This window comes from Siniperca chuatsi, linkage group LG19 (assembly GCF_020085105.1).
Source record: "Siniperca chuatsi isolate FFG_IHB_CAS linkage group LG19, ASM2008510v1, whole genome shotgun sequence".
Lineage (NCBI taxonomy): Eukaryota > Metazoa > Chordata > Actinopteri > Centrarchiformes > Sinipercidae > Siniperca > Siniperca chuatsi.
In genome coordinates, this window is record NC_058060.1 from 576,809 (window position 1) to 589,649 (window position 12,841).

Here is a 12,841-nt window from a genome sequence, read left to right on the forward strand (position 1 = left end):
CCACACAAATGTCCACAGAGCAATTTACTTAACTGAATAAACTATATACAACTAATAAAAACGTAATAAATAATATTAATGGAACTCAATGAGATCATAAAAGCAAGAGTGGGATGTTGTGGTTTGTGTTATAATAAACTTTAATTTGAACTTGAACAATATCACTACAGGCTGCAACTGTACTCTTGATATTTTGTTACTGCATTTACTCAGTATTCTAGTGAGAAATCAGCCGTATCAATCAATCAATTTATATAACAATGTACTCACCACCATAGCGTCATTTTAGAGACTGAGGACACGAGCATTCTGCTGGACACAGCGTCTCATTAACATCTTCTACATGAGTTCTCATTCCGAATTCTTAATTCACCTGTTGCACTAGCCAGGTTCCAGGTCCCATTGTAGGAAGGCCAACCAGGGTGAAAGCCGCTGAACTTGTCATTTTGTTTGTTGGTTTTCAACAGCGTGTGGTGCAACCATCATAACAGACGATGTTGGTGGGGCCATTGCATCGCCACGGTACCCAGCGCCATACCCACCCAATCAGAACTGTAGTTGGATCATTAGGGCACAGGAACCATGTAAGTTATGTTACTCAAGGGCCTCAGGCTAGAAAACCTTATTGTTGTATACATGGTGAACTTTTAACCTTCGACTTGTCTTTCCGTGGCCAGTCAACCATGTGAGCCTGTCATTCACTGACTTTGAGCTGGAGATGATCAACTCCAACTGCTCCCATGATGCTGTGAAGATCCTGGATGGAGACAACTACCAGGCGCCTTCTTTAGGTAGCTAAACTGTGTGTGTGTGTGTGTGTGTGAGAGAGAGAGAGAGAGAGAGAGAGAGAGAGAGCCTGCTGTGTTAGGTTGTTCTCATCAGGGTATATTATGTTAATGATCCGTAGCAATGAGACAGTCTGTGATGACATTACTGAGCTGAAGTTCGTTGAATGTAATGACAGCTTGTTCAATTATTGTTAAATAAGTTGTGTGTATTTAAATTGAATTCAAATGTAATGTAACTTTTCGTCAGGGCGCTACTGTGGCTTTGAAATCCCTCACCCAGTGACATCCTTCAGTAACTCTTTGGTGGTCAACTTCATCTCTGACCAGTCCGTCTCCAGAAAAGGGTTCAGAGCCACCTACTCAGCATCCACCTCCAGTAAGACACCCGGGGACGTACTTCTCACAGTTCTAGCTGGACACCCTTAGAACTGACCACTGCAAATTCAAAATCATTCTCTTCTCATGCACACACACTGAGAGTCACAGGACTTCCAGGAAAACTAATTTTTCTCTCCTCTTCTACTCAGGCTGTGGAGGAGAGCTGGTGATGGAGAGTGGTTCGTTTAACAGTCCCAACTATCCAGATGCTTATCCGCCCAATGTGGAGTGCGTGTGGACCATCAGAAGCTCACCAGGGAACCGTCTCCAGCTTTCATTTATGTTAGTCCATTTGAGCATGGAGGTTTATTCCTGACCTAGGGGACACCAGTCTGTGATGAAATATTCTAAACTCAAGGTTCACTTAGTAACTTCTTCTGGATCTTTCGACAGTATCCCACAACCTTCTTCAGCAAATGGATCTTGCTCTGGTGTCATAACCAAAGTTCTGTACTTCTGGTCATGACAAGTGATTGTGTCTCTGTTCAAAGATGTTCTCTGGTGTCTGACGTGACCTCTGACCTCTTACCAGTGGGAGCGGTTTTAGTCTGGTGTTCACAGACAGCTGATGTTGTCTGAGAGAAAGAGAGAAGAACAAAAGTGGTCGAAGAAGAAAAAGTGTTTAGAAAGAGGCCCATCATGGCTAAGCAGAGACAACGAGCACGTGAAACCTTGGTACAGGCCAAAAAACAGAAAGTGATTAGGGCTGCAACTAATGATTTTCTTTATTGTTGAGTAATCTGATGATTATTTTTGTGACTGTTTGATCTGTAAAATTTCAATAGTGGAAAATGCCCGCCACAATTTTCCAGAGCCGAAGGTGACGTCTTCTGATGACTCGTTTTGTTTGCCCAACAGTCCAAAGCCCAAAGATATATGCAGTTTACAATGATATGAAACAGAGAAAAGCAGCAAATCCTCAAAATAGAGTAGCTTAAATCAGAAAATGTTTGGCATTTTTGTCTAATAAATAACTGAAAAAAATAATTAATTATCAACATTGTTGGCAACGAGTTTTGCCTATTAATCAACTAATCTTAGTAAGTGAACTTTATTTATAAAGCAGCTTTCAAAACAGGAATAACATGAAATAACAAAGAACAACAAAAGAATAAAAACCACTAAGGAGGCAAACAAAAAAATCAAACACACAAACAATAAAAACAATAAAACTACAATAAAAACTACACAAAAGGCAAAAAAATACACACCTTACAGCACAAAGTGCTTATGGAACAGGTGGGCAGCTTCTTAAAACATTCTAGTGACTCCAAAATAAGACGGTGTCGTCCCTCATTCGTCCAGGAGTGTTCCATCGTAGAAAAGGTTTCAGTCGTAGTCGTCTGGACACTGTTTTCAGAATCAAGATGTTTCAGCTCCCATCCGGAAGTCATTCTCAATTGTGAAAAATGGACCAGGAACTCAGAAAACAACAGGCCTGATTACTGATTACTGGGCCATCATGGAAACAATTAGGTCAGTTTCAGGTGATACTAGGCAGAGTAATCAGCAGATACTCAGGAAGACTCCTTCCTGAGGGCAGGGCAGTAATACAGAGTTACTTAAATTCCCGGTCCGGACTCAAACATGTTGATACTGGTATTGGCTGCTATTTACAAAAAGAGCCAACTGAGCCAACATCTCATTTTGTTTTTATCAGATAACTATTTGTAGGACATTGATGGTGTGATCTGAAGGTTATTTTGGAAGCCAGTCTTGATGTTTTCGATGGTGATGTGGCTTTATAAACCTAACCAGACACAGTTAAACCAAAGTAAACCAATAGTGAAGGCGACCGGTGCACATTCCCTGTTTGAGCACTTCATAGCTAAATGTTTTTTATAATTAATCTATGGCTGATGTTTGGTATTTAAATGATACTTCATTATTGAATATCAGTAATATCAGTCTTCTTGTGTTTTGTTCAGTATCTTTAACCTGCAGGGAGACTCTGGCTGTCAAAATGACTACCTGGAAATCAGAGAGGGCAACTCCACTGGGCCTCTGGTTGGTCGCTTCTGTGGAAACTCGCTTCCCTCCAACTATACCTCTGTGATTGGTCACATCTTGTGGGTTAAGTTTGTCTCAGATGCATCGATTAGCGGAGCAGGATTCAGAGCCACCTTCTCACACTGTAAGTGTCTCTGTGTGAAGACAATTCACCAGCATTGTTTATAATAAATGAATATCACTGTTATCACTATTTAGGCAGTTGTAGTTTCTCCAACAGGAAATATATCATCAGTTTTTAATAACATTCAAGGGTTAGATTTATATAGTCAATGTCAATAATATATATGTCAGTAACAGTTTTTTTAAGCCACTGAAGGTTGACATTTGTGTTGCTGTACCGAGCACAAGTACAATGTACACTGAACTATATCAATACACATGTCAAACTTAAATTGGGGCTGGATAAATAAATAAATAATGAATAAAGCTGATAGGCCCTCTTCACTGTGATGCTGTGGGACTGGTGAGGGCTTGGCAGCCAACAAAAAAAAACAAACAACCTAAAATATAGCCGTAAGCAGCAATTTGCGGGTTCAAATTCTTTATCACTCTTCAGAAGGAAGCAGCTCAATCGGCCAAAACTAAAGCCACGAGCAGCAATGAATGGGTTTCAGGCTTCACAAAGCCGAGCAAAGTAATTCTGAAATGAAAAAAAAATGAAAGTGACTGACTTGCAACATCTTGCGAAAGCGAGCAGCTCTTCCAAGTACTGAGTGTAAAAAAGAGCCATAGCGACCTAACGTTAGCTAAGCTGTGAAAATCAGGCTAACGTTGGTGCTACACTAAGTGACTAACTAATGTCGCTAATGTTAAGTAAGACACTGAGGTGATTATCAAAGTGATAAAAAACACTAACGAACCAACGAAAACGATGTTAGTGGTGAATCTGTGTACCCCAATATAGTGTTACCCAGAGTATGTTCTACTTTCTCTAACTGTGTTGAACAAAATATTAATCATAGCAGAGTATTTTTACATACTCTAAAACGTGTCTGGAGGGGAATTTTAAGTACATTTCCCGTGCACACTCAGCCAGTCGTGGGTTACTCGCAGCGCACACCGAAATGAGAGCTACTGTATGAATGTAACTACAGTTCTATGAATTCTGGATGGCTGCAAGAGACGGTATGTAATACCTGGATATCCATCACATGAGCCCTTATACTAACAAAGTCACATGTAAGACATTGGTGATTGGTGACAAACGATAAATTGATAAAGGAGCCTGAGCATTGTAACCAATCAATAATTAGTCCTGCCAATTATTAGAATATTACATGTTATATGTGTAGTTTGTACAGTTAGTTTGAGCTACAAGGTTTAGTTTTTTGCAATTAAACTTCTCAAGAAAATGTGAACATGTCAGCTTTTTTCTGGGAGACGTGTTGGCTCTATCGTTAGCACTGCTGTCATTCCCTGTTATGGTCTTCCTCTTGGTTGACAAACATCAAAGATCCTCCTGACAGCACTGTTCTGATCATCGAAGTTGGTTGATTCAACTTCCTGCTATCACATAGCTCTCTGTTTTACACAGGTGTATGGTGTTTGGCCTTAATTGATTGCCATTACATTGTCACTCTTCCGTTAACTGCCATTGTAACTGAGAACTGGCACCTTTCCATGCATGCACATTGTTAACAACTTTATATCTTATTAGGATGCAGCTCAACCACAGTAGGTTGCAGGGCAAAAACTGCCAAATTGTTAGGCTGAATGATCTGAAAAGCTGAAAGCCTCCTAGGAAGGAATGAGGGGTTGGGCCACAAGATAACACCAGAAATAGAAGAAAATTTCTGAGATCAAGGTTTGCTGTACGCAGCTCCAGCACATTTATGTGCTGCTGAGGGCTCCAGCTGCTTCTGACTGGTTCCACACGGTCCCCTACCCTGAGAGGGAGGCATCTGTGATCACTACTTCCTGGCGGGAAGCAATTGAGCCCAAGGGAACGCTGATGCACAAGTAAGCCTCGCTTCGCCATGGCTTTACAGACCCAAGGCGCTGGCGTGTGATTGTTACCATCCTGCTTTAAAGCCACCTGGGGTTGAGACCCAGTCTGTTTAGTCAAATCTGCAAGTAGTACAGTGGAAGGAGCCCCAGAGATTTTTTTCACAAAAAAGCAACTGTTGGAGACCTGTTGGTCCAAATCACTGACATAAGACAAAGACAGACAGTGAATCTTCACAATTGAGAATCTTGAACGGTCAATCAAAATAGTCCCCAATTCTTTTTCTGTTGATCAACTATCGTCGTTTCAGCTCTAGATAAGTGTTGTGACAAATGGAAAGTCTTTTTTATTATGTTTATTTAACTATTTAAATAAGGCATGAACTGTAGGCATGAATTCCCTGTTTCTGTGACTATTCTCAGTAATTTCACCTACCATGTTCTTTATGGAGAACCATAGGATTACACTGTGGAAGGCCTCAGTGGTGATGGCTCAACTTCTCCATATCACTGAAAACTGTCCTATAGACAAGGATCACAGCCTGTACTGCGTGGGCGTGCTCCAGTGCTTCGGGCTGTGCTGAACCTGGAGTTGAGGTTTTGACTTACTAGGCTCATTTCTCCAGGCAATTTTAACAGTTTTTAACGTGTATGTCCAAAAACATCATAAATGAGTCTTCTTCTTTTCCTTTCAGCTGTTCCCTTTCAGGGGTTGCCACAGCGAATCATGTGCCTACATCTAACCCTGTCCTCTGCATCCTCTTCACTCACACCAATTAACTGCATGTCCTCTCTCACTACATCCATAAATCTCCTCTTTGGTCTTCCTCTAGACCTCCTGCCTGGCAGCTCCAACCTCAGCATCCTTCTACCAATATATTCACAGTCTCTCCTCTGAACATGTCCAAACCACCTCAATCTGGCCTCTCTGACTTTATCTCCGAAACATCTAACATGAGCTGTCCCTCTGATGTACTCATTCCTGATCCTGTCCATCCTTGTCACTCCCAAAGAGAACCTCAACATCTTAAGCTCTGCTACCTCCAGCTCTGCCTCTTGTCTTTTCTTCAGTGCCACTGTCTCTAAGCTGTACAACATCGCTAGTCTCACCGCCGTCTTGAACACCTTTCCTTTCATTCTTGCTGTTACTCTTTTATCACACAACACACCTGACACTTTTCTCCACCCGTTCCAACCTGCTTGCACTCGCCTCTTCACCTCTTTTCCACAGTCTCCATTGCTCTGAACCGTTGACCCTAAGTACTTAAAGTCCTGCACCTTCTTCACCTCTGCTCCCTGTAACCTCACGGTTCCACCTGGGTCCCTCTCATTGACACACATGTATTCTGTCTTACTGCGGCTAAGCTTCATTCCTCTGTTTTCCAGAGCAGAACTCCATCTCTCTAGATTTTCCTCCACCTGCTCCCTGTTCTAACTACAAATCACAATGTCATCCGCAAACATCATAGTCCATGGAGATTCCTGTCTAACCTCATCTGTCAGCCTGTCCATCACCAGAGCAAACAAGAAGGGGCTCGGATCTGATCCTTGATGCAGACCCACCTCCACCTTGAACTCCTCTGTCACACCTACAGCACACCTCACCATGGTCTTACAGCTCTCATACATGTCCTGCACCACTCTAACATACTTCTCTGCCACTCCAGACTTCCTCACACAATACCACAGCTCCTCTCTCGGCACCCTGTCATACGCTTTCTCTAAATCTACGAAGACACAATGTAACTCCCTATGACCTTCTCTGTACTTCTCCATCAGCATCCTCAAAGCAAATACTGCATCTGTTGTACTCTTTCTAGGCATGAAACCATATTGCTGCTCACAGATGCTCACCTCTGCCCTTAGCCTAGCTTCCACTACTCTTTCCCACAACTTCATTGTATGGCTCATCAGCTTTATTCCTCTGTAGTTGCCACAGCTCTGCACATCTCCCTTGTTCTTAAAAATTGGCACCAGTACACTTCTCCTCCATTCCTCGGGCATCCTCTCACTCTCCAAGATCTTGTTAAACAAACTAGTCAGAAACTCTACTGCCACCTCTCCTAGACACTTCCATACCTCCACAGGTATGTCATCAGGACCAACTGCCTTTCCACTCTTCATCCTCTGCAACGTCCTCCTCACTTCACTCTTGCTAATCTTTGATACTTCCTGCTCCACAACAGTCACCTCTTCTACTCTTCGTTACCTTTCATTTTCCTCATTCATCAACTCTTCAAAGTACTCCTTCCATCTTCCCATCACACTCCTGGCACCTGTCAATACATTTCCATCCTTATCTTTAATCACCCTAACCTGCTGCACATCCTTCCCATCTCTTTGTCTGGCCAACCTGTACAAATCCACCTCTCCCTCTGTAGTGTCCAACCTAGCATACAAGTCCTCATATGCTTTTTGTTTGGCCTTTGCCACCTCTACCTTCACCTTACGCTGCATCTCCCTGTACTCCTATCTACGCTCTTCAGTCCTCTCAGCATCCCACTTCTTCTTAGCTAACCTCTTTCTCTGTATACACTCCTGCACTTCCTCATTCCACCACCAAGTCTCCTTATCCACTTTCCTCTTTTCAGATGACACACCGAGTACCCTCCTACCTGTGTCCCTGATCACATCAGCTGTAGTGGTCCAGTCATCTGGGAGCACTTCCTGACCACCCAGAGTCTGTCTCAGCTCCTCCCTGAAAACTACACGACATTCTTCCTTTTTCAACTTCCACCACTTTGTCCTTTGCTCTGCCTTTGTCCTCTTCGTCTTCCTCACCACCAGAGTCATTTTACACACTACCATCCTGTGTTGTCTGGCTACACTCTCCCCTACCACTACTTTACAGTCACTGGTCTCTTTCAGATTACAATGTCTACACAAGATGTAGTCCACCTGAGTGCTTCTACCTCCGCTCTTATATGTCACCCTATGTTCCTGCCTCTTTTGAAAGAAAGTGTTCACTACAGCCATTTCCATCCTCTTTGCAAAGTCTACCACCATCTGTCCTTCTGCGTTCCTGTCCTGAAGACCAAACCAGCCCATCACATTCTCATCACCTCTGTTCCCTTCACCTACATGCCCATTGAAATCTGCACCAATCACCACTCTCTCACCACTTCATCTAACTCACTCCAGAATTTCTCCTTCTCTTCTAACTCACATCCTACCTGTGGGGCATAACCACTCACAACATTGAACATCACCCCTTCAAGTTCCAGCTTCAGACTCATCAACCTGTCTGATACTCTTTTCACCTCTAGCACATTCCTCACATACTCCTCTTTCAGGATAACTCTTACTCCGTTTCTCTTCCTATCTGACCCATGGTAGAACAACTTGAACCCTGCTCCTAAGCTTCTAGCCTTGCTACCTTTCCACCTGGTCTCCTGGACACACAGTATGTCCACCTTCCTTCTCTGCATCATGTCAATCAACTCTCTAGCCTTCCCTGTCATAGTCCCAACATTTAAAGTCCCTACTGTCAGTCCTACATTCTTAGCTTTCCTCTTCTCTCTCTGCCTACGAACACACCTTCCTCCTCTCCTTCTTCGTCTTTGACCAACAGTAGTCCAATTTCCACCGGTAACCTGTAGGTCACCAGCACCGGTGGCGGTCGTTGTTAACCCGGGCCCCGACCGATCCGGTATGGAAGTCATTTTCACGATTCACATTTTTAATTTGGCATGTATTTTATGTCTTTTGGATGCCCTTCCTGACACAACCCTCTGCATTTATCCAGACTTGGGACTGGCACAAGAAGACACTGGCTTGTGCCAATTGTGGTTGCATTAACATCATAAATGAGTGAAAATCACAAAAAGCATAATATGTCCCATTTAACAAACAGCAAGCAAAGGTAGCAAACACTGTAATACACACAAAGCAAGTGAAAACACTTAGCAGGCTGCAAGGGTAAGTTCACTGGGGAAATAAAAGTGGCTACTTACATAAAAAGTCCTTTGCTTCGTAGCTGAAGTTGCAGTAAAATCTTCTAAGCTTTGTCCCGGCACTGTAGCCTCTGGAGGACGGAACATAGCTCCAACTGATCAGTTACAAGGCTATTAGCAATAGGCGGTAAAGTGCTAATGCTAGTTAATACAGTGTACACAACCTGCGCAGTTAGGTGAGAAGGTGAAAAGGAGATGAGTGCTGGGTGTCAGACTCCATTATCAGGTCACTTGCAGCACCCAGGTCACAGTACATTTACTCAAGTGCTGTACAATTTTGAGGTACTTCTACTTTATTTTCATTTTCTACTACTTTATACTTCTAGTCCACTACAATTCAGAGGCAAATATTGTACTTTTTACTGTACTACATTTATTTGATAACTATATTTGCTAGTTACTTTGTGGATTGGAATAATACACGTAATAACACAAAATATAATCAACAAATAAATTATGATGTATTATTAAAGGTTAAGAGAAGACTTTATTGATCACAAGCTACCCAGCTGTATATAAATTATTAAAATAAATATAATTAGCCCCACCTTTGCCAGCTACAGCATTAAAGTGATGTAGCGTTACACGACTGCATCAGTAATTATAATCCATTAAGATACGTTATTCTGAAATGGGCTGTTATGCATAATGAGTACTTTTACTAGACCTCCTGCGTTTGATTGATATCTAAGTGTCACACACCTCCTCTGGTGGTCAGGGAGAATTAAATTGAACTCACCACCATAGAATGCCACCAACACATGCTCCATTGAATCTTCTTAACATGCACTTACCTCTTCTCGTTGTCATTAGTCTTACAAATATCTTACAGATGTAATTGTCTCAATGTATGTAAGTTGTGTTGTGTGCACCTGTTTATTAATTTTATGAATTATGTTAAGTTTGACCAATTAAGAAAAAAACTAACAAAAACTAAACTTAAATTGTGAGAGAGCAAGAACTCTAATTTTTACTTCCTCACTGTTTCTCAGTGTATGGTAATGATGTGGTGGGGGAGTTTGGTCAGATAGCGTCCCCACTGTATCCCAGAACGTACCCCAATAATGCCCACTACCGCTGGACCATAACTGTGGAGGGAGACAACTACATCCAGATTCGCTTCTTGGATATGGACATTGAAGACCTGTATGACTGCTACTATGACCAGCTCAAAGTAAGATTGTGTGTGCTGTGAAATCACATTCTATCCTTGATTTAACCTATTATGCAGAATGCACCATTGTGTCTAAGTGTATTGAAATGCAATGTGTTATTTCACATACTTCATTGCAACAGTAATCAACTGAGTCATTGATTGCACATCAACATGCAGATAAAATATTTTTCAGTTGATGAGATACAAAACATTAGAAATAATGAAACCTTAGTCTGTAGTCAACCCACCCATATAAATTTTTAACTTTTTTTAAACTTAGAAGTCAATTTTTTTCACTGATTCAAGACACCTTAATTGATCTTCCCATGTTTTTACTCAGTTATTGTGACACAGTAAGGCATTTGACATGTTCCCACATATTCTGGATCAGACAGTTGTGTGATGCAAAAGCTCATGATGTACTCCTCAAGCACATCAACACCAACTACCCCAGACTGGTGTGCTTCCAATCTACCTAGCAAATCAGCATTTGTTTCCCTGGAGGGAGGGTGCAGGTCCAACATATAGCCTGCATATCCCCTAGTCCCAAAAGCACAGTCCTCTGCCCCATTGCATTCACTGTGACTGATGCACCTACTTAAACGTGGATTTGTCAGCAGTGGTGGATCACTCACTTTCACTTTATTTGTCCCCAAAGGGCAATTGGTTGTGCAGCAGTTAAACAGATAAGAGCCCATTTTACTAAAACTAACTCACAGAGTTTAGTTGACAGGTAGCAGAGTGTATGAAAGAGTTTTTACATCTGGTAGTTTGGCTTAATGAGAGTCTAAAAAGGAAACCAGAAGATCTGAAACTCTGGATTACAATATTATTTACAGAGACCCAACAATTTCCACCATGAGCATGCACTTGGTGACTTGGTGAAAAAAATTCCTTTTGAGGCAGTAATAATAATAATAATTGTAGTAGCGGTTGTAGAGCAGGAATATGGGGGCAGTAGGAGGCCACAATCATAGATCCAGACTCTGCAGCTTCAGAGGCAAAAGTACAGGCTGAAAGTGACAGAAAGAAAGAGGAGAGAAACGAGAAAGCACAGAACCTATGGGAGAGAGAAGATGTCGAGTTAGTAACATGCAGTAATGGGATAAGAATGCATACAGATGGAGAGGGGGAGGAGGGGGGGGGCTCAGTGCATCATGGGAAGTCTTCCGGCAGTCTAGGCCTATAGCAACATAACTAAGGGATGGTTCAGGACTCACCCAAGCCAGCCCTAACTATAAGCTTTATCAAAGAGGAAAGTCTTGAGCCTACTCTTAAATGTGGAGATGGTGTCTGCCTCCCAAACCCAAACTGGGACCTAATTCCACAGGAGAGGAGCTTGAGAACTGAAGGCTCTGGCTCCCAATCTACTTTTGGAGACCACAAGTAACCCTGCATTCTGGGAGCGCAGTATTCTAGTCGGGTAATATGGTATTATGACATCTTTAAGATATGATGGTGCCTGACCATTAAGAGCTTTGTAGGTGAGGAGAAGGATTTTAAATTCCATTCTGGATTTTACAGTGAGCCAGTGCAGAGAAGCTAATATTGGAGAAATATGATCTCTTTTCCTAGTTCTTGTCAGTACACGTGCCGCAGCATTCTGGATCAACTGGAGACTCTGCAGCCTAGAAGTAACAAATGCATGGACTAGTTTTTCGGCATCATTTTGAGTCAGGTTGTGCCTGATTTTTGCAACGTTGCATAGGTGAAAAGAGGCAGTCCTTGAAGAACCTTGTGGAACTCCGTGACTAACTTTGGTGTGCACGGAGGATTTATCGTTAACATGTGCAAACTGAAATTGATCTGATAGGATTTCAACCAGCTTAGTGCGGCTCCTTTAATACCAATTGAATGTTCCAGTCTCTGTAATAGGATGTGATGGTCAATGGTGTCGAATGCAGCAGTAAGATCTAACAAGACAAGAGACAGAGACAAGTCCATTGTCTGATGCAATTAGAAGGTCATTTGTAATTTTCACCAGTGCTGTCTCTGTGCTATGATGCACTTTAAATCCTGACTGAAAATCCTCAAATAAACCATTGTTATTTAGAAAGTCACACAACTGATTGGAAACTGCTGTGTCAATGATCTTAGAAAGAAAGGTTAGATATAGGTCTATAGTTGGCTGAAACCCCTGGATCAAGAGTGGGCTTTTTAAGAAGAGGTTTAATTACAGCTACTTTAAAGAACTGTGGTACATAGCCTGTTAATAAAGACAGATTGATCATATCCAGTAAAGAAGCGCTAAGGGTAAAACCTCTTTAAGCAGCCTAGTTGGGATGGGTTCTAAGAGACTGGTTGATGACTTAGATGAAGAAATCAATGAAGTTAGTTGAAGAAGGTTGATAGGGGAAAAGCAGTCTAAATATATATCAGGATTTACAGCTGTTTCTAAGGTTCCTGTCTCTTTAAGGATAAATCGTTGCCGGTTGATGGCAGGATGTGATGAATTTTGTCTCTAATAATTAAAATTTTGTCTTTAAAATAGCTCATGAAGTTTTTACTACTGAGGGCTATAGGAATACATGAATCAATAGACCTGTGACTCTTTGTCAGCCTGGCTACAGTGCTGAAAAGAAATCAGAGGTTGTTCTTATTTTCCTCTA

General features: G+C 41.9%; 1 protein-coding gene across 1 annotated transcript in view; it reads left to right on the forward strand.

Annotated features, from left to right (window-relative positions):
* The window catches only part of cubn (cubilin (intrinsic factor-cobalamin receptor)), a 125,367-nt gene that overhangs the window by 62,149 nt on the left and 50,377 nt on the right, over nucleotides 1–12,841 (forward strand). Inside the window, exons 33-38 of the mRNA XM_044176757.1 lie at nucleotides 468–584; nucleotides 678–791; nucleotides 1,036–1,164; nucleotides 1,316–1,448; nucleotides 3,095–3,300; nucleotides 10,069–10,250. Of these exons, the coding sequence (XP_044032692.1) occupies nucleotides 468–584; nucleotides 678–791; nucleotides 1,036–1,164; nucleotides 1,316–1,448; nucleotides 3,095–3,300; nucleotides 10,069–10,250 (881 nt within the window). The remainder of the gene's footprint in view (nucleotides 1–467; nucleotides 585–677; nucleotides 792–1,035; nucleotides 1,165–1,315; nucleotides 1,449–3,094; nucleotides 3,301–10,068; nucleotides 10,251–12,841) is intronic.